This window comes from Danio rerio, chromosome 5 (genome assembly GCF_052040795.2).
Source record: "Danio rerio strain M-AB ecotype USA chromosome 5, GRCz13ab, whole genome shotgun sequence".
NCBI lineage: Eukaryota > Metazoa > Chordata > Actinopteri > Cypriniformes > Danionidae > Danio > Danio rerio.
This window is the reverse complement of record NC_141025.1, coordinates 34,862,729-34,883,254: the sequence shown is the minus strand read 5'-3', so window position 1 is coordinate 34,883,254 and position 20,526 is coordinate 34,862,729. Positions and strand designations below refer to the sequence as shown.

The following is a 20,526-nucleotide window of genomic DNA, read 5'->3' as shown; positions in this document are numbered from 1 at the left end:
TTTGTTAGTGAAAGAAATGGTAGAGGTGGCCTGTTGCCTAAGAATTTGTAAACACCGTCATCTGTTTACACATATAGGGCTCTATTTTGATGGTCCATGCGCAAAAGGCAGGGCGCAAACGCTTTCAGGGCATGTCAGAATCCACGTTTGCTAATTTAAGGACAGAAAAATCCACTTTGCGCAGTGGCTCATGGTCTAAAAGGGTTGAGTTTTTTATTTCTTAATGAGTTATAGGTGTGTTTTGAGAATAAACCAATCAGAGTCTCATCTCCCATTCCCTTTAAGAGCCAGTTGCGTCGCGCCATGGCACATTTGCTATTTACATGACGTAAAGTGTAAGTGGAAAAACTGAGCATTTCACTAGCAAGAAAACAGTTAAACAGAGCATCTACAGCGCGACAATGAGAGATAAGGCATCTCATAATCTAGTTTCACTTTCGCTCTCATGGATAGGGAAACCTTTTATGCAAAGACATCAATTAGCCTATAAATCAGGGGTCAACAATGCTAATTTAAATCAAGACAATGATTTGTATGTACACTGTTAAAGCAGTAAAACGGGATACATTCTGTATTATAAAACAGGAACTCAATAAAAATAAAGGAAATTAACCTGAATGCATACATAATTTATAAAGTATTGTATTGTTTTAGTACTACCTGTACAAATGACATTTACAGAAAGCACATGATTGTTAAAGTTTTTTTTGTTATTCGGTATTATTAGATTGAAAAGCCTGTACAGTAAACTATGGTTGAAAATGGAAAAAGGGTGTAAATTTAAGCATGAATGTGTCTCGTTTACCTGCGACTGAAAAGCCTCTTATTACCCAGTGTAAACAGGGCAGCTTCAGTCATTTTTACATCACTGACTCCCTCTTCCTCATCCACGTTAAGCATTCTTGTCTTTCTCATGGTAAGCTTCACAAACTAGCTTACTTACTGTGTGCAATCAACATAAAAAAAAAATGATTGACTGAATCAAAAAGATGTTCAATATAAATAGCACCACCAAACACATAAAAATGAAAGTAACAAGGACGGTTTAAAACATAAGGAGTAGCGAGTGTATATATATATATATATATATATATATATATATATATATATATATATATATATATATATATATAAACATAAATATATATTTAAAAGTAAAGTGTTGATACCAGAAAAATCTATTTAAGTACAGTAATGAACTGTTTGTACTTTGTTAATTCCTATCTCGGATGTAAAACAGGATCATGAAAGGAAGATTCAAAAGGCAACTCCTGTAAACTCCCTTAAATCATATTATTGTCTTATTCCTATTAAGACAAATATTTTGATTATTGATCTAATGATTACTGTCCATGTAAACATGGTCATTGTTGCTTATAGCGTTGCATTTTGGATGCTGAGATACCTATCAGGCTTCATTTTTCTTTGCATTGACCTCAGTGCTGGTGTAAGCTGCACACACTGAAAGCCATTGAGAGTCAGTATGAGTATGTTCATCTCTCTTGTGTCTCTTTTCCCACTTCTCTTTCTTTCACATTGTTTCAAGAGCACATGAGTTATATGTTATCCATATCTATCTATTGCCTTTTTCTCTGCCTTTGTTTTGTCCTCTGCAGTAGTTAAACAGCACTGTGTGATGGAGTAGACCGTTTTGGGCTGTTAGTGGTGTGTGTTAATGAGCTCTTGAAGTTGTCAGTACAGTCACAGTGTGCGCTGTTTTTCATTATAGACAGGGGTGAGGAGAGGAATGCTCTTCTGGCTCTCTCCACTCTTTCAACCTCTCACCCTCTCATTGCCCCCTTGTTTTTCTCTTTGAACTTCCCCTCTTCTCATTTAGCTTCTTTCATCTGTGCTCCGGCAGCTAATTCTTTTTTTCTCTCGTATCACTGGCTGTCTCTGTTGTCTACTTTTTAGCATATTTAAGTGTGCAGTTGTGATATCTTAAACTCTGATTGATCATGTGAATCTATGAGGAAAATGTGATCAAGTCGTCATTATCATGAAACGAATACTGCTTTTTATGGCAGGACTTATTTTACGGAGGTTAAGTAGATTGTCTTTCTTTTTTCTTGGCAAATCAGAAAGTGAATACCTCTTTTGAAATGACCAATGTGTGTAACAGTATTAACACTAGAACTACAGAGGTGATTATTTTGTCTGCTTTTTTCCCATGGCTTTAAATATGCATGCTTCTGTTGCCTAGCAGCTTCCTGGTAACAAAAACTTTATTTTGGCAAAACATTTACTTTAGATATATGTCTTTGACAGCAACATATTCAGGGCCACAAAAAAACCTTCTCCCATTCTTGAGAAAGTGAAAATGAAAGTGAAGCTTAGACATTTGGGGGTTGTCTAACGTAGCCTAACTATACATTTATATTACCAAAAAGATTGTATGTTTAGGGTGATGACTTAAATAAATATGATGACAGGCATTCAAAGATTAATTTTTAACATCTCAATATAAGCTTCGAATGTAAATATATGACATGGCAATTAGGCTTGGGTGGTAATACGGCAGTATGGTATACCGCGGGATCTAAAAATAGCTATGGTGCCAGTTTCAATACCGGTATACCGTCATAAAAAGCAATGCACTTATATAGGAGACAAGTATTAAATAATAAATATAATTTATTTAATGATTATAAATGCGTATGCATGATTTTCATCACAGGACAGTGTGGAGAGAGAGAGAGATTGCGGCGAGTCCCGCACCAAGTGACCTGTAGTTTGGCAGTATTTCCGGTTTCGAACGAATACGAACTAGAGGTCTGCATTCCTGCTGCTGTACCGCGGGAGCCGACCAGATTTCTTGCGGTGCGGGAATACATTTCCGAATAAAGCACGCGAGTGGTCTGTAACTCTGGTGTAATTTAAAAGGGAGTGAGCGAGCACGCGCACATCCATGTGGATGCTGTGTGTGTGTGTGTGTGTGTGTGTGTGTGTGTGTGTGTGTGTGTGTGTGTGTGTGTGTGTGTGTGTGTGTGTTTGTGTGTGAATGAGAGATAGCGTGATTCTGTGTGCTCTCTCTATGTGTGAATGAGAGAGAGAGCGTGTTGCTCTCTCTCTCTCTCTCTCTCTCTGTGTGAGTGTGAGTGTGTGTGTGTGTGTGTGTGTGTGTGTGTGTGCGTGCGTATTTGTGTGAATGAGAAATCGAGCGTCCTGCGCAGATCTGTAATACGAACAAGACAAACAAATGACTGCGAATCTAAGGTCGCATATACGGTATTCAGTTTCTGAATGGTTTAAGCACAAGCCAACAGTTTAGTGACGCTGTCTGAGCCTTAAATCATAATTTTTTTTAATTATGCATAGTAATACCAGATAACGAGGTAAAATAGGGGGGGGGTTTGACGGTATCGAAATTTGGATACCGCCCAAGCCTAATGGCAATATAATGTCTTATATGACAATGGTCAGAATGACCGCTATCGTAATTCTTGTAGTTATAGAAATCTGCTAGTTCCAGTATTAAAGACGCAACTTTACTCTTGTGCATCAATTAAAAGTTACCTGAATATTTCCTTACCTAAATAAATCCTGGCCATATTTAAGTATATATATATATATATATATATATATATATATATATATATATATATATATATATATATATATATATATATATATATATATATATACATACAGATTTCTTTACCAGCATAATTTTCATTATTTTGAATACCAGCTTTTTGTTACATTGTTGCGCTTCAATGTTCATGATGCAGTGCATGCATGACCTACTCTTTGCTAGAGGCTGCAGCTAGGACTTTTTTTTTCAAAAAGCAATTTAGGGTGCTTTCACACCTGTGAATCGATTCAGTTGTTCTGAAACAGAGATTACAAATGTTACATTGTTGCTCTTTGGTCTTGAAGCGGTTCATGTCACGTGTGAGTAAACTCTCCTCACATTGGTCAGAGTTTCAGGGTTTATTTGTGCTCGCGACGTGTCTGAAGAGTGAGAGAAGCGGTGGGGAGAGGTGAAAAGGGTGCGCGATGTAGCCTATTTGAGGACCGGGAGGGAGATGCGAGATTACGGGGAGATTATCACTCTTTGCGGGCATCCGGAGACTTGCGAAACTTCCCGCCCTACTCATAATTCTTTCTTCATTTAGCCTTATACCTATTACATATCCATAAAACACTGTGATATAATCGCGCTCGGATCAGATCACTTTCTCACTGCAATCGATCCGCTCTAGAGTTCATTTCAATCGAGCCGAGACCACATCATTCAATTGTCGTAATTTTCTATCTGTATATATTGCTTTAAAGTTGTTTGAATTTCTTCTGTTCAAATGTGTTTATTATTTTTGTCCCATACAAATGAAGTCATTGATCATTAAAACTGTTTGTTTGGCAATTTTCTTCACAATATTGCAAAATGTGACTTTTCTTTCTTTTTCTATGTTAAGTTTATGAAATACTTACTCCAGATTGCTTAAAATCTGTTATATTGAGTCATGAATGCCCTTGAAATGGATGCTCTAAAGTTTGAAGTTGTCACTTGTTCTCTTTTCTACTTTATCTCTTTTTTACTTTATCCCAAAAAATGCCCTACTTTAGATCTTTTGGTGATGTTATGCCCTTTTGTTCTTTTTGCAGCTTTTGTTAGTGTGTGTGTGTGTGTGTGTGTGTGTGTGTGTGTGTGTGTGTGTGTGTGTGCGCGCATGTTTGGCTGAAGCAGACTGTCAATAGAAAGATAAATGGCAAATCTTTTTCAGCACAGATTTGTCTTCTCTCCATCTGTTCTCATTCTTCTTGTATTTTCGCTTTCTTTGTTCAAGTAGATCTTTTGATACTCTTCATACACAAGGTCAGATAGCTCAGAAACCAATCAGACCAGGCTGAAACGTTGCTTTCTTTTCTGTACAAAGCTCCTCCCCTCTTAAACACACATATACACTGATAATAAGGACAATGACGGTGAACAGAATGACATTGACTTTCAGTGAATGGAAATTTAGATCAAAAGTGTTAAGTTCCCAACACGTACACCAATAAATCATTTTATTAAAGCAATAATTCATCCAAAAAGTCGATTCTGAATTTGTTTACTTATTACTGATGTATTAAAAAAGCTGATAATTAAATCCCTATTAATTAACAATCTCTTACAGCTAAGCTGTTAAATCGATACTGCAACTGGATTATTGAGTTTGCTTTGAAACAACTTAGTGGAGTGATTTGTTTTGAATCTCCGTTTCAAATCATTGATTCATGAATACCAGATCACTGAATCTGTGAATTACATTTGAGGTTCACTTTAAAATAATGGTCCTTTAGTTAATGTTATTTAATGCAGTGATCCTCTACCGCAGTTCATGAATCAATTGGTACCGAGCCACACAAGAAAGAAATAATTATTTCTATTTTATTTATTATCTGAGTCTGAACAATGTTTTTTTTTTAAAGATCGTTCCAAGGCGCACCACCAGTCATGTGACATGAACTGCCCGATTAGCTTCATATTTTGAATGGAATAGTACAGCAATGCTTTTTAATTTTCTCCATAAATAAAATTTGTATCAGAGTTGCAGCAATGTTTTGTCAGCTTGTCATCATGTAAGAAAACAGTGATGGTTGCCTGGCAATCTACGTACACCCACCTCTGCGGGCCGCTATAAAATTATCAAGCTTTGGCAGGTCCGTCATGACCTGCCGTCATGAAGTTTGGGGACCACTGATTTAATGTATTTACTACCATGAACAATCAATTAGTATCATATTTAATACAGATCTTTGTTAACCTTCGTTATAATTAGTGCTGTCAAAATTAACGCGTTAACGCATGTGATTAATGTGAAATAATTATCGCGTTAAAAAAATTAACACAGTTGCAGTTTTTTTTTTTCCTGTTGTGGCCACGGGCAGACCTGGCAGTTTCCCGCTGGGTCGACGTACTTTTTGGGCTGGGCTGATCATCTTTTTATGATCTGATCGGCCCATAAAACACTTACCAGACTGTCATGTTTTTCTCCCTAAATGATTGACGAGCTATCACGCTCCTGTGAGCTGTCACGCTCGGAAAGTAAGATGTTTCTTTTCCGGACAGAGTGGCCATGTGACATAATCTGCAGCCCATTGGTTCTTTTCTTTATTGACATTGGGCTGACCCAAACACAAACTTCCATGTTGGGCTCTGTGTAACATAGGTGTGTATTTGTCAAAATAGTCGAGAGTCACGTCTGTTTCTTACACACGAGAGAGCTGAAGCGGAGAGCAGGCACTTGCTGCCATTTTGAGTCTCTGAATTCTGCAGCGTGCAGCGGAGCACAGTTCATTATATTCCTGTCTATTCTATCTAGTTACCTATCTGTCCATATAAATATACTTTTGGTTTGTTTTTTACTTTTAATCTGCACCACGGCCTGCGGCAACTTTCTCCTATGCTGTTTCCTTAACCTGCAAGTCTTTATTTTACAAATGATAAAGAATGTCTGCTTCTCAAGCTCTATGAGGGGTGTCAGTCATGTATTATAAGATGCACTCGGTCAGAAGACAATCGCATGAGATATCATGACATTGTGTTTTTGATCGTCAGCATGATGTAGGCTTATAGTGACAATAATGTTTATACAATATGGTTATAATGATATTTATACTTGACCAAACTAGTGTGCAACTTAAGCACCTTTTTTTACATTTAGTTTTGTAGTTTTTACATTTAGTTTTATAGTTTGTAGCCTAAACAAATATTTGTTGCATTTTTCAATTGTTTAAGTTCATTTGATTGACAATGTAAAATCTTTTAGCTACGTTTGATGTTTCATTGTCGAGTTAAACATTTTTATAAGGGTCTCTGATACATTGCTTCTATTAACAGCATCAGCAGGCAGTTTTTGTCATGTTCATTATTTATTAGGCTCCCTCAAAACACACAGGCACCCACATTTCCAGTGTGGATTATTTTATTATAATAATTAAATAAATAAAGTTTTTAGCTTGTCAACTCTCGTTATTTTCTATATATGGCTTTTGTGCTTTTATAGAGTGGGAGTTTGTAAACGTATTCAAGGGCCTGGGGTGATGGGGAGCATTTTGATAGATGTAGTGGGCCGCTCTGGCCCAAAATGCCAGGGCCGATTATTTTGTCCCAGTCCCGCCCTGCAATTAGTACAATTGTTTGTATTCAATACTTTATTATTATTATTATAATTTTTTATTTTCCATATCTGTAATGCCTGATTTTTGTCATTTTTTTGTAGTCCACGTGATAATATTCTACATCCGTTTATCCTGTCCCATACAGTACCTATACCACTTAAACAAATACCTTACTAATTGATTATAGATAGCAAATTAATAGTTTATCAGGGCAAAGTAGTAGTTAAATGTGAATATTATCCATACTAAATTGTTACCAAATTCTTTTGTAGATTTATAGATATCTTGGTAGTCAGTTTTATTAAAATAGTGTTTAAAAGAAAAAAGTGTTAATAAATAAACGTTATATTATATAACCTGCATAAATAATCCCACTTGGAAAACAAAAGGATTGTTAATAATGCCGTAATTCTCATTTTTGTCTAAACAACCCCTTCAAGGCATTTTAGACATGATGTTCTAATGTGTGTGTTTGTGTACATGTGCGTGCGTGCGTGCGTGTGTGTGTGTGTGTGTGTGTTTGTGTGTGTGTGTTCCTATTATGGCATTCAAAAAGGCAAGATTGAGCATGCAAGAGATACGATCCTCTAGAAAGTTCTCCAATGTCCATCACTTTTCTCTTACATTTACACTTTTGCACACAACGATAAGTTGTGGTAAAGGGATTCCCAAGACACCAAAGTGTCTAAGTCTAGCAAAGTCATGAGAACAGGAAATGACCTCGCTTCTGAGTTTGCCCTCATGTGTGACCTCAAGCAAACAGCTTGTGTTCACTGTTCAAGCACAGAACAGTGGGCCAATGTGTGTTTGTGTGTGCGTGTTACATATTTTCAATAAGTCTGCAGGGACACAGAGGGGAATATCCGGCTGTAATCCTGATGCTCAGCCTTCACAAGGGCTGAATTGAAGTCATTTAGTGTGATTCTCAGTTTGACTGCTTTCTGGCGCTGGGCTTGTTGTCACCTGGGGAGTTACAGCAGTCAAACAGAAGGGGGTTGGGCTGGCAGTCGCTTGAAAGCAGGAAGATTGAATGGATAACAATAGGCAAATTGAATAGAGAGTTGAATTTCTGTGGATCCAGCTCTCCTGAAAGAGACTTGATACTCACAAAGACGCAGCAACAGGTGGCGAGACGTGTGCTCTATTGTGTTTGCAGATATTGGGAAATTGGGAATTTGCAAGAGCTGTTCATGCCAAAATAACATGGTTTGATCGTTTATTTCTCTCAATGTCTTTAAAAATGTGTGTATTACTTCTGTTGAACACAGACGTCATGTTTAAGAATGTCTTTTAAAAAAAACCTTACTGTGAATCTAACCGATCTTCATTGAATAGATGAATATCCTCCTTTATGTTCAACAGTAGAAAGAAAGACATACAAGTTTGAAACAATGAGTTATTAGTGAAAAATGTTTGTACTTGGGTCAACTTGCAACATAATTATTATGCTGTCACTTTATGAGTATATTGTCTGACTTTTTTTTGGTCATGATTGCTAATGGTTGGTAGTAAAACATTTGCGGATGAGTGTCCATGTGTGTCTTTGTGTCCATCTGTTCTGCTGTATTCCAGCTGCTTGACCCACACCCTCAACACCAGCTCCTCATTGGCTGATAAGAAGCATGTCTGGAGGAGCTAGTTTGGGCCCCTTATGAGGATGTACATCTAAAACCTGGACTGGAATGGAGCCTTGATTAGTTACTGCAAGGTTTTTATTTGTATCAGTCTTTCGTTGGTGTTTGACACAAGCTGGATGATGGAATCCATTCAGGCTATGGATGAATCGTATCCGCTTAAAGTAGATGCGGCTGTCTGTATTTGTTAGAAGACAAAACGCAGTTGCTGGCACAACTTTGCGATATCATCTGGATGCGTTTCAAACCTCCAGCCTCTGGCCAAGCCTTTTATCTCACAGACACGTTTGGTTTTGCTTCACACCTGGACAGGTTTTGCAAAATACCTCTTTTGTGGGATTGAGCTAGCTGATTCGCTTTGGTTGTGATTTATAAGCATGACTTATGGGGCACAGTTGTGTGATCAAAATTCTCTCTTTTTTTTTTTTTTTTTTGGCAACAAATGATCTCCATATGCTTAAGTGTGGTCTTTGATGCAGAAAGTACAGTGTGTGTGTATGTGTGTGTGTGTGTGTGTGTGTGAGTGATAAGTTCAGTGTGGTTAAACTACCTCTTGAGTCTATGGAATGGACACAAAGGTCAATTGTGCATTTATTTTTGCAACATAAATATGATCTGGAATCGAGCTTTGGCTGGTTATTAAGGCTCCTTGGTTCTGTAATGACACTTTCTTTACTTTTATATACTGTTTTCTATATTTATATTCAGATATGTAAAAAATTTGTATCGAGGGAATGTCCATTTATTTAAAAAAAAAATTTTAAAAAGTGAATATTGTGTGTTATATTAGTTCACTACACACAAAGTGAAATATTTCAAACTTTTATTAGTCTTAATTTGAATGATTATGGATTAAAGATGAAAAAAGCCCAAAATCAAGTATTTCACAAAATTAGAATATTTCATGTGACCAATAAAATAGGATCTTAAACACATGTTGACCTTCTGAAAAGTGTGGTAACAAATTGTATTATGTCCTCAGTACTTTGTTGGGCCTCCTTTTGCACTAATTACAGCATCAGTGTGATGTGACATGGAGGCGATCAGCCTTTAACACATTTGAGGTGTTAGGGTAGCCCAAGTTGCTTTGATAGCTTCACATAATTTCTTTGCAGCTTCACATAGAATATTATAGTAAATTAAAACAGTGTCAGTTCAGTTTCAATGCTGAAGTTCTGTTTAGTTCAGTTTAGTGGGGTTTAATTTTCACTGCTGAGAGTTCAAACCCTGAAAAGCAAATCCATTGATGCGCAGCTCCACTGGTCCCGAACCATGCAAGCCAGTGGCGACAGCGGCGAGGAAAAAACTTCACCAATTGGCGAAAGTGAAGAATTAAAAAACCTCGAGAGAAATTAGACTCGGTTGGGCACGACCATTTCTCCTATGGCCAGACATCTTGTGCAGAGCTGCAGTCTAGGCGCCGGAGGCTGGAAAGAGCTGGACGTCCGTCGTGGAGAAGCTGCAGGTGGGAGAGGTCACTGGCTGGTGTACAGGCTGACTCTTCTCACTTAAACAAGGTACTGGTAGCTTTGGCACTGTGTGCAAGTTCCAAGTCCTGCTGGAAATTAAAATCATCATCTCCAAAAAGCTTGCCGGCAGCAAGAAGCATGAAGTGCTCTAAAACGTCCATGTATAGAGCTGCGTTAACTTGTATTATACTTGTTAAAAAACTCTATTAATGCACACTGCGAGCATCCAGCTTCTTTTGCTATTGTCTTTAGAGACTTTTCCTCCTTATAGAGGGATCCAATGATGGTCTTCTGAACAACTGTCAAGCCAGCAGTCTTTCATTATTCTGAAGCCAACTAAGCCAGACTGAGACAATTTCAAGGCTTTGCATTAATTAGCGGACTCGATTGTCGATTGACACAGGGAGCCTACAATTTTAAACTTTGTCATGATATTCTAATTTTGGGAAATATTACATTTGGGATATTTTCATCTTTAATCCATAAACATACACATTGAAACAAATGAAGGTTTGAAATATTTTATTGGTTTGTCGTGAACTACTAAAGCGCACCCAGTTTACTTTTTGAGACTAATTTTTGAAATAAATGTACTTACCGTCGAAATTAAAAATTTTTTGGCACATACCTGTAGTAATAAAATTGTAAAGATAGATTACAAAAGCCACAGATTAAAATAATTAAACTGTTTTAGATATTTGGAAATAAATGGTCCTGAACTCTGACTCAAACTTCCTCAAAGAAGCAAAAGTCCTCCTTTTATTTTTAAATCTTATAAATACACTCATCCAAATATTTACAAACCTTTCAAAGAGAAGTAAAAACACAGTCAGTTAATGAGAATTTGACGTCATAATGCAGAACAGACTTTTAGTGTTACTAAAAACATGCCTAATCTAACATTCTGTTTCTTATTACATTTTTTTAAAATATTATTATTATTATTATTATTATTATTATTAAAAACAGCATTTTGATGATAGTTAATTATTATATTGACAGAGTGAAAGGCAATTAAAAAGTGTTCTTCACATCTTTCATGCTCCACCTCCTCCAGATCCACCCCTGGTTTTCACACAAACTCTTCCAACAAAACTTTGTCTTCTGGCTCTTTCACAGTATTCAATGGCATACCTCTGCCTTCCCACTACTTACAAGCAGAGTGTGTATCAGAGGGAGAAAGAGAGAGCATGTGCCACTGGAGAGCCTTTTGAGCTTTTTCCCCCCTCACGGAGAAATCAAGCAACACGGAGAGAAAGAGAGACTTGCAAACTTAAAGGAAACTTCAGTTGGACTTTTCCCAGCTCTGCTAGACTTGAGTGGCGGAATGGATTTTCCTCTGATACTTTGAATGTCACGGCACAACTGTGGGCTTTTGGCACAGAAGGGATCTTTTAAGTTGCGTTGACTGAGCGTGTGTGTGAGTGAGGCGCGTGCGTGTGTGACAGGAGCAATGTCAGGTGTAACACGGAAAGGTTCTGGGAGACCAGGATATTATTATAGGCTCCTGGGTCGAACGAGGCTACAGAGACAACGCAGCCGCTCCAGGAGCAGAAGCAGAGTCACAAACAACAAGGGTAAACATCATGCTATTTACCTTTACTACTCGCCTTTTAAATGCTTTCCGTGTTGTTAAGTAATAAATGGTTCAGTGTTTATATTGATAACACTTATAACTGTTTTGTTTGTCACACTTTGCTGCAGTCTGTCAAAGATTTTTGTTGCGTAGTCACGGTTGTAAAACATCACTATAACAGCCTGTGTATTACACTGCTATAAACATATAGTTATGACCCATTTATGGCAGCACTATTCTGAGTACTTTAAGTTGTCATGGTCTTTGGTGATTATTTACATGTGAGATGTTACTTGTTGATAGTTAAAAGAAATGAACAAAAATACTTCTATAACATTCATTAATTAACTTGGCTGATGTCCATTTCAATGTTTACTTGCACATACATAGTGAAACTCAAGTGTTTGGTAATGATACTTGATTTATGATCCTGAGTTGACATAAACTAACAATGAACAGTTGTATTTTTATTACCTAGCATTAACAAAGATGAATGAATGCTGTAACAAATGCATTGCTCGTTGTATAATAGTGTGAGTTAAAGTACTAACATTAATGAACTTTATTGTGAAGTACAGGCTCTTTTTAGCCTAAAATATGGATTTGTTTGATTTAGAATATTCTTTAAATAAAATTGTGAGTCAGTTTAGTTTGAACTTCTCTTTGGATCTAAAAAGCTGGATGGCAAAACTTCCACTTTACAGTAACGCTTCTTTCAGAGTTGCTATAAAAGTGTTTCTGTTGGAGTGTGGTTTAAAATAAACCATACAGTATGTGTGATGCTCTGCCTAGTCAAGATATCAAGGGGGCACTTGCCCATAAATATTCAGAATATTTTTTTAAACTGTGCTTTAGTGGAATGACTAGTAATTGTTACATCAGTGGGGGTTATTTAAATGGTTTTGGTGACTTTTTTTTTTAAGCACCTATTCCTCTTATTAACTACCAGCTTATTACCTGCCTAGTCTCGCATAGCCAGACCTCAGCCCTTGTTCTTTGTTCCATAATCAAGGTTTTTGTTGTATTTGTCAGTATCTGCAAATAAAAAAAAGACTACTCGCTGTTTTGGACGATGTCATGGCTTATTTTTATGACCAAGTTAACAGAACATTTGAGTGTTTTCAGTGCAATTAAAATAATGAGAACATTAGCATACTAGTTGACATTGTGGGTTGAAGCATTTATGCCGTGAGTATTGCATATTTTTAATAATACAGCATTTAAGTCAAATTGGTCAAAATGTACATCATCACACAATTATCCTCACAATAACAGTTGGGTGTGCAGGGTGTAAATCACTGATTCATAAGTGTCTCAGAAGTTAAACACATTTATTAATGAGCACTGTTGTTAATTTAAACATCACAGCTTTTTTATCTGCTCAGACTTGTTTACAGGCGGACTGGTTAAGATTGCTGCACACTCGACTCCATGCCATATGCATCAAACATTTAGTCACATGTCTGTGGATGTTGCTTGAAGTGACGTCAGAGGCGGAGACTCCATGTCTTTTAAGATACCCAAAAAGCCAACTACTACTTTACTAAATAATAATAAACAGCCATATCACCCAGCTCTCCAAGACTGTTTACTCAGTACCTTAATGGTATCACAGGGGAAAACCTGGTTGCTGTTGTAAGTGGTGTTAGTGAGGCCAGCAGGGGGCGCTCATCCTGTGGTCAGTGTGGGTGCTAATGCCCCATTATAGTGAAGGGGACACTTTACTGTCAGTGAGCACCATCTTTCAGATGAGATGTTAAAAACCGCGTTTCTGACTCTCTGTGGTCATTAAAAATCCCACTTCTCATAAAGAGTAGGGGTGTTACCCCAGTGTCCTGGCCGAATACTCTCCATTGAATTGGCTCTATTACTGTCTCTCCACTCCACCAATAGCGCAATGCTGCACACTGGTGGTGGTGTGAAGAGACCGCCCTCATGATTATGAGGTGCTTTGGGTGTATGGCCATACACAATAAATGCGCTATATAAATACAAACGGTACATTACATTACAAATTAGGAGTTTAATGAGTGGTTAATGGTTTGTTAATTGAGAGAATGGTCCCTTAAACAAAATGTGACTGTTTTTATGTATAATCTGAAATTGTAATTTGATATTATACGAACATGCTGGGGTTTGCGTGAATTGTGATGTGATGCAAATGTAATCATCATAACAGTATGTGCAAAATGCAAACAGTAAGATTTACATAGCTGAGTGTGTTTTATTTTTACTTATTTTATAACAGCGTGTCAACAATGAACTGTTGTTTCAGCAGTACAAGAAAAACAAACTGCAGAACATGAGAAAACAATAGACACGAATGTTGACAAGTGTGTTTGTGAGGAAAATTAAAGATCTGAAATTCTGCTATTCACAAAACAATAAAAGCATTTGTTTTGCTCTTCACATGTAAAAGAAAAAGTGCAAACCCTGGACGAGAATTAATCTAAATCTGCAACTTTTGTTGTTCAAAATGAATAGAATTAATTCAATGAACAACATGAATTCATCATCCAAACTGTGTTTTTGTCTAATCCTGTATCATAGTGAACATATAATAAGTGTTTATGCTTGAGTGTATGAGATGTGACAGAAGTGCTCACAGTTCAATATTAGTTATGTTCCAGAGAATTATAAAATACATAGCAAGCATGATTTGACAAAACACAGCTCCCGAATCTCTCCCAGTTTAGTACTGGATTCGGTTAAAATCTCCTCAAAGCAGAAGGAGTGAACTATGACCTGTAAGTGTTTTTATTTTAATAAATTGATCATGACCTGTACAGTGTCTAGCGTTAACGGAATGCTGGAGCAACCATGTTAACAATGGGAAATGCTGTTTTGCACAGCAAACGATTTAGCTACAAATTCATATTTATCAGTCAAACTGCTATAAACACCCAAACACACATTTCACCAGCACGTGCAGCCTCTCTCTCTATTTGTGTGTGCGACTTTGCATTGATTCTCTATAGGCAGCTTTTCCAAGTGTTTTACATCTCAGATAATGAAGTCGCAAAAGATATGTGGATGATTCATATTACTTACACCTGCATATTCAAAAAATGAATATTACTATTCACCTGACTCGTGTAGCAGCAGAAAAATAAATCAAGGCTCACACAGGTCACATCCCACGTCCTGTGCTTTATTCTTCTGTCACAATATATTACAGAAAATAACTTAATCCGAAACTCCCGTGCACATGCGCTTGTTACAGAAAGTTCACACATTCACACACAAAAAAACGATCTCTCTTAAAGGAGCCGCACCCCATTTTCACTTGTTACAGACACATGTCAGATTTTATTTTAGAGAGCAGGCAGGAGGTTGACTGACTGTTTACACAACAGAAAAGCGCATGCTTGTACGGGCGTAACGTGGAGCCGATCCGCAAATCGCAGCACATTGACAGATGACCAATCAGAGTCACTTGAGGGCGGGCTTTTTAGAGGAACTAGGAAATATATCAGTCGTTTTCATGTTAGCTGAGTAGCTGTGGATAATCAAAGTGAGATTTATGAAAAAATAACATGATTTCCTTAAATTGAAACATGAGCACACATTGCTTTGCATCTTATAAAAACAACCAAGCCTTAAAATTACATTGTGGACCACCCCTTTCAATATGTAATTCGTTTAAGTCCTACTGTGTGCACAAAAAAAGCTTAGTCACTGTATCAGTTTAGTGTCAGTTGTAACACCTAAGTATGACTGCAACAAACCACAAGAGCCATAAAAGTCAGTTAAAGAGCCCTCACGTGGAGCAAGTGGAGAGGGGTTATCAACTACTACATGTACAGCTTTATGGTCAAACAACAAGACAGGTGACCAGCCACAATAATTGAACCTGACACACCAAGCACACTCTTACTCACGCAATTTTTTAAACCAGTCAAGCAGGAACTCAGTACTTCGGTTTGACCCAACAAGCCACACACACACACACACACACACACACACACACACACACACACACACACACACACACACACACACACGTCATTTCAGATGTGAAGCCTGTGAATGGCTCTTTTAAACTCTCATTCAGGTTATGGCTAGCTCTGCTCATTACAAAGGGGATCGATTAGGATCCTCGAGTCATTCAAACTCAATTGAATCACAGAGCAAATCGATTCATTGTAGTAGATGAGGTGCTTTGGGATTGGGCTTTGTAAATGCACAGCTGGTTTGGAGATTTCAAGGTGACATCTCTGTGGTTGTTTTTTTTTACTCAAAGGTTTAAGCAAACAGAAGCAGTGGTTTATAGACATAGTGTAATATTAAGGATAAATATATCTGTTCTTTTTTTGCTCAACTGATAATGATATTTTTTTGTTCAGTAACAGACGCACTGTAGAGTACAAGTATGTGTGGATTTAACTTAATCAAGATTTTTGTTTGACGCAATGTCTGGATGTTTTCCAGCTGAGTGATTGTCATAGAAGGTTCTTACGTGTTTTTGTGGGTGTAGATTTACTTGAATGTCAAACTGTGTGCTACTGGATGATTTTATTTTTTTTTACTGCTGAGCTGTTCATGTTAAGAGCAAGATAGGATAAGCCCTCTAAACCCAGGAGTACAAATAAATAAATATATATGTATTAGGGCTGCACAGGAATCTAAGATTTCAATATTTTTTAATTCTACGATATACAGTTGAATTCAGAATTATTAGCCCCCCTGAATTTGAGAGGGTGCTCGCTGCAGAGCCATTTGAGGAGAGCTGAGCTCCAGCGAGGGGGAGCATGAGCTCTCGCTCTGCCTCCTATAAGCTGTTTTAATGCGTACACCAACCCCACCCCTAACCCTACCCCCAGTGACATCACTCGTAGAAGAAGTGCAAAAAAGGTGGAGCTCAAGCTCAAGCTCCCCCTCGCTGGAGCTCAGCTCGCCCAAATGGCTCTGCAGCGAGCACCACTTGCTGAATTTAGCACCCGTTTATTTTTTTCCCAATTTCTTGAGAAGATTTTTTTTCAACACATTTCTAATCATTATAGTTTTAATAACTCATTTCTAAAAACTGATTTATTTTTATCTTTGCCATAATGACAGTAAATAATATTTTACTAGACAATTTTCAAGACACTTCTAAGCAGCTTAAAGTGACATTTAAAGGCTTAACTAGGTTAATTATGTCAACTAGGCAGGTTGGGGAAATGAAGCAAGTTATTGTATAGTGATGGTTTGTTCTGTAGACTATCGGAAAAATATATAGCTTAAAGGGGCTAATAATATTGGCCTTGAAATAGCTTCTTAAAAATAAAAAATAAACTTTTATTTTTTTTAAAGAATTTTTCCAGTTGAAAAGATACTGTATTATCAGGCATACTGTGAAAGTTTCCTTGCTCTGTTAAATATCATTTGGGAAATATTTAAAAAAAGAGAAAAAAAATTCAAAGGGGGCTAATAATTCTGACTTCATCTGTATTTTGCGATATTAATACAATTTCACTAAATGAGTTGAATAACTATTTGGGAGGAATTTATCATTTTATAAAGATTGGCATGATTAAGGAAGCACATACAATATAATAAACAATCTACAAGCTTAGATAAATTCAATAAAGAAAATAATACAAATAAAATAAACAGCCTTTTACTGTTTTCCGAGGAGTCTAACAGTGTTCAGTTATACGGTAATTGAATAATAAAATGAAAAATAATACTGTATGGTCTTCGGTTTATAAAAAATGTAATAAAAATAATGATAAACAGTAAAAAAAGAAATACAAACGGTACAATTTCTTACGCCTGAATGCTTTTAAAAACCTCACACAGTCACAGGCCTTACATGTATCACTTGCAAAATGATAAAGGATGCATGTGTAATGATGTGACTATTGTGAATGATCACATTGCGATATCTATGCTAGACCAGTATATGGTGTATATGTATGTATACACAGAGAGAGAGAATAACATTTTACAATAAGTTTCCATTAGTTCATGAGAAGTATGACCTTAATTAGTAATGATACCATTTGACACTTAGGCCTAATTCGTTAACATTAGTTAATGTGTTAGCTATTATATTAACTATAAATCATTAATTCATTCTGATTATTTTTTGTTATTATTACTTAATTAGATTTTTTTTGTTATTTCCTATAAGTTCAAAATAATTTAATAAAAATAACATCGCCTGGTTTTGCTTATAATATGTTAGTAAATGTTGAAATTAACAAGGGTATTAAGTGGTAATTTAAATTTTAATAAATAAAGCCTTATTGTATACTGTTTCAACAATAACATCAGCAATAATAATAATAATAATGTGAATATGGGACAGTACGTAGTGATGTCACGTCACAGTAAGAAGGTCTCTAGCTGGAGCCTCGGCTGGATCAGTTGGCATTTCTGTGTGGAATTTGCATGTTCTTGTGTCCGCTTGGGTTTCCCACACAAGTCCAAAGACATACAGTACAGATGAAATGGGTAAGCTATATTGTCCATTGTGTATGAGTGTGAATAAGAGTGCATAGATGTTTCCCAGTGATGGGTTGCAGCTAGAAGAACATCAGCTGTATGCTGGATAAGTTGGCAGTTTATTCCGCTGTGGCGACCCCTGATCATTAAAGGAACTAAGCCAAAAAGAAAATGAAATATTGAATAATGAAAATGAATAATGTGAATATAAAACAATGAATTTCATGTGTTGCTTAGTGTTGCCTCTTTGTCACCTTTTCCATGTTCCTCCAATCAGAATCAATTATTTCTGAGGGACTTATAATAAAATATTAAACATATAAACTGATTAAAACTCATGTGAATAAACACGTCACTAGTTGGATCATGCAAATTGAGTGTACTCAGAACAGTGTTATGAGCTTTGTTATGAGCTGTGCGTCTTTAGCTCTGCTGTCTGATATCTTATCAGTTTATGGATGACAGAAGATCGCAGCACTTTGTGTCTGAATATTCAAATTCAAACTGCAGCAGTATGAGGTAATGGCACCTCCATGAGCTCACCTGAGCTCAGACCTATTACACAGCCAATTACACACACACACACACACACACACACACACACACACACACACACACACACACACACACACACACATCGGAACAGATAAACACATAATAAGCCAGTTCAAGAACATCCATAGCATCAGGAGAGCAAATTGTGGCCTGGAGAGATGCACCAGAGGCAGCTGCTTGTGTGTGTTTTTGGAGTGTGTTCTCTCCAGCTCTCCCTTCCTTCCTCCCTTCTGTTCATTTCTGATAATACAGCATTACATCATTATTGTACCAGCTGCTAAATGGACAACCTGAGAAATGCACACATACAAACACACTCACACACAGTGACGCAGCTGTGTGAGGAATAACCTGTTCTGGGAACAGCACATCCCCAGTTCTCCCCACAGTTGATTCATTTTTGCTTTGCTATGGTTTTTAATGTGTGATTAGGGAATGGTATCATGATTGGTGGGCTCAGTGGTGAATGACAGTTGCCTGCAGCTGTGGGTTTCACATGTTTGCTCTCCATTAGCTCATAGGAATGCTATGTCGGAAGATTGCGGTAAAGATTGTCCTGTGCTGCTGATATGGGCGCACTTTCATGCAGATACGAGCGAGATGAAGGCTGAGGAGCTGGTCTGATTGTCACCACATGACAGCGATGACACATTGAGCCATAGTATAGGGGAAAGTGTGTTTGAGTTTGGTTCATAACACTTCTTGAACCTGTTCTGCCCTCTTCATTTTCTTTTCCTATCTACTGCTGTGGCCAAGCAGTTGAGGCATGTTGGTGCAATCCAGTCCCATTCCTACCTCTCATCATCATCATCATCTTTGCTGTCAACTAGGATCTAGTGGTTTCTGCATGTACATGGACACATCGGCTTGTGCTTGATTGTAGCCTCGTAATCTCAGTTTTATTCATGCATCATATACAGAAATGGCTGTCATGTCCTTACAGAACTATGGATTAATAGTAATTTAGCTGTAAGTGGTAATGCATTTTTGGTTTAATGCATTGTGTTTTAGTTCTTATGTGGACAGTGTAGGTTAAATCTGGCTTCCGATATTTTCTAATCCCGTTTTGATTTCTTCTGTCTAAGATCTTTCATGTCTGCACTCTAATTGTAGTTTGTAGTATGTGATCTTGCTTGGTTGTTTTTTGGCGGTGGTTTCACCCAGATCATGCCTTGTGTTAGCAAAAAACATTTAGCATTATGATGTTCTCTTAATAATATGATTCTTAAAGAAACTACTTTTCAGTTAAACAGAATTTTGTTAAAAGCCTATATATTCAACAGACACATCTAAATGATTATTCACAGATTCATAAAGAGATCTAATGATCTTTAACGTTTGTGCACTGTTCAAATTTAAAATCACTCTGAGCAAATTTACTACCCTTTTGTTATGTTAAGGATGAAAACATCCACTGAATAAAACTGCTGTAAAAGCTCATCATAGGTTATATATATATTTTTTATTTTATTACTATTAATATTATTTTTTGCACACAGTAAATCTGTTAACCAACCTCTGCCCTGATCAAAACTACTAAATGTTTTAAATAAAGATAAATGATGTCACTGATTTGGGAGAAAAAAAAAACGCACAAAATGACGTATATTCAATATAAAAATAATTGTGGACTGGATTTAATTTAATTTTTTTTTTTTTTACTTTTTATCATAATCTTGGACAAGTTGTTAGTGTTAGATTTGAATTTTTTCTCCCCAATTTATTCTTCTTTTGTTTACTCCATGTAGTT

General features: G+C 36.8%; 1 protein-coding gene across 6 annotated transcripts in view; it reads left to right on the top strand.

Annotated features, from left to right (window-relative positions):
• Positions 1-20,526, top strand: part of dab2ipb (DAB2 interacting protein b) — a 191,903-nt gene that overhangs the window by 39,547 nt on the left and 131,830 nt on the right. For 2 of the 6 annotated variants that reach the window (XR_015490297.1, XM_087252098.1), the window contains exon 1: positions 11,373-11,790. The exons of 3 other annotated variants lie outside the window; for them this stretch is intronic. Coding sequence is in view for 2 of the 3 variants with exons in the window: in XM_087252098.1 (XP_087108224.1) it covers positions 11,667-11,790 (124 nt within the window). In the remaining variant the exon portion in view is untranslated. 6 annotated transcript variants of the gene reach the window in all.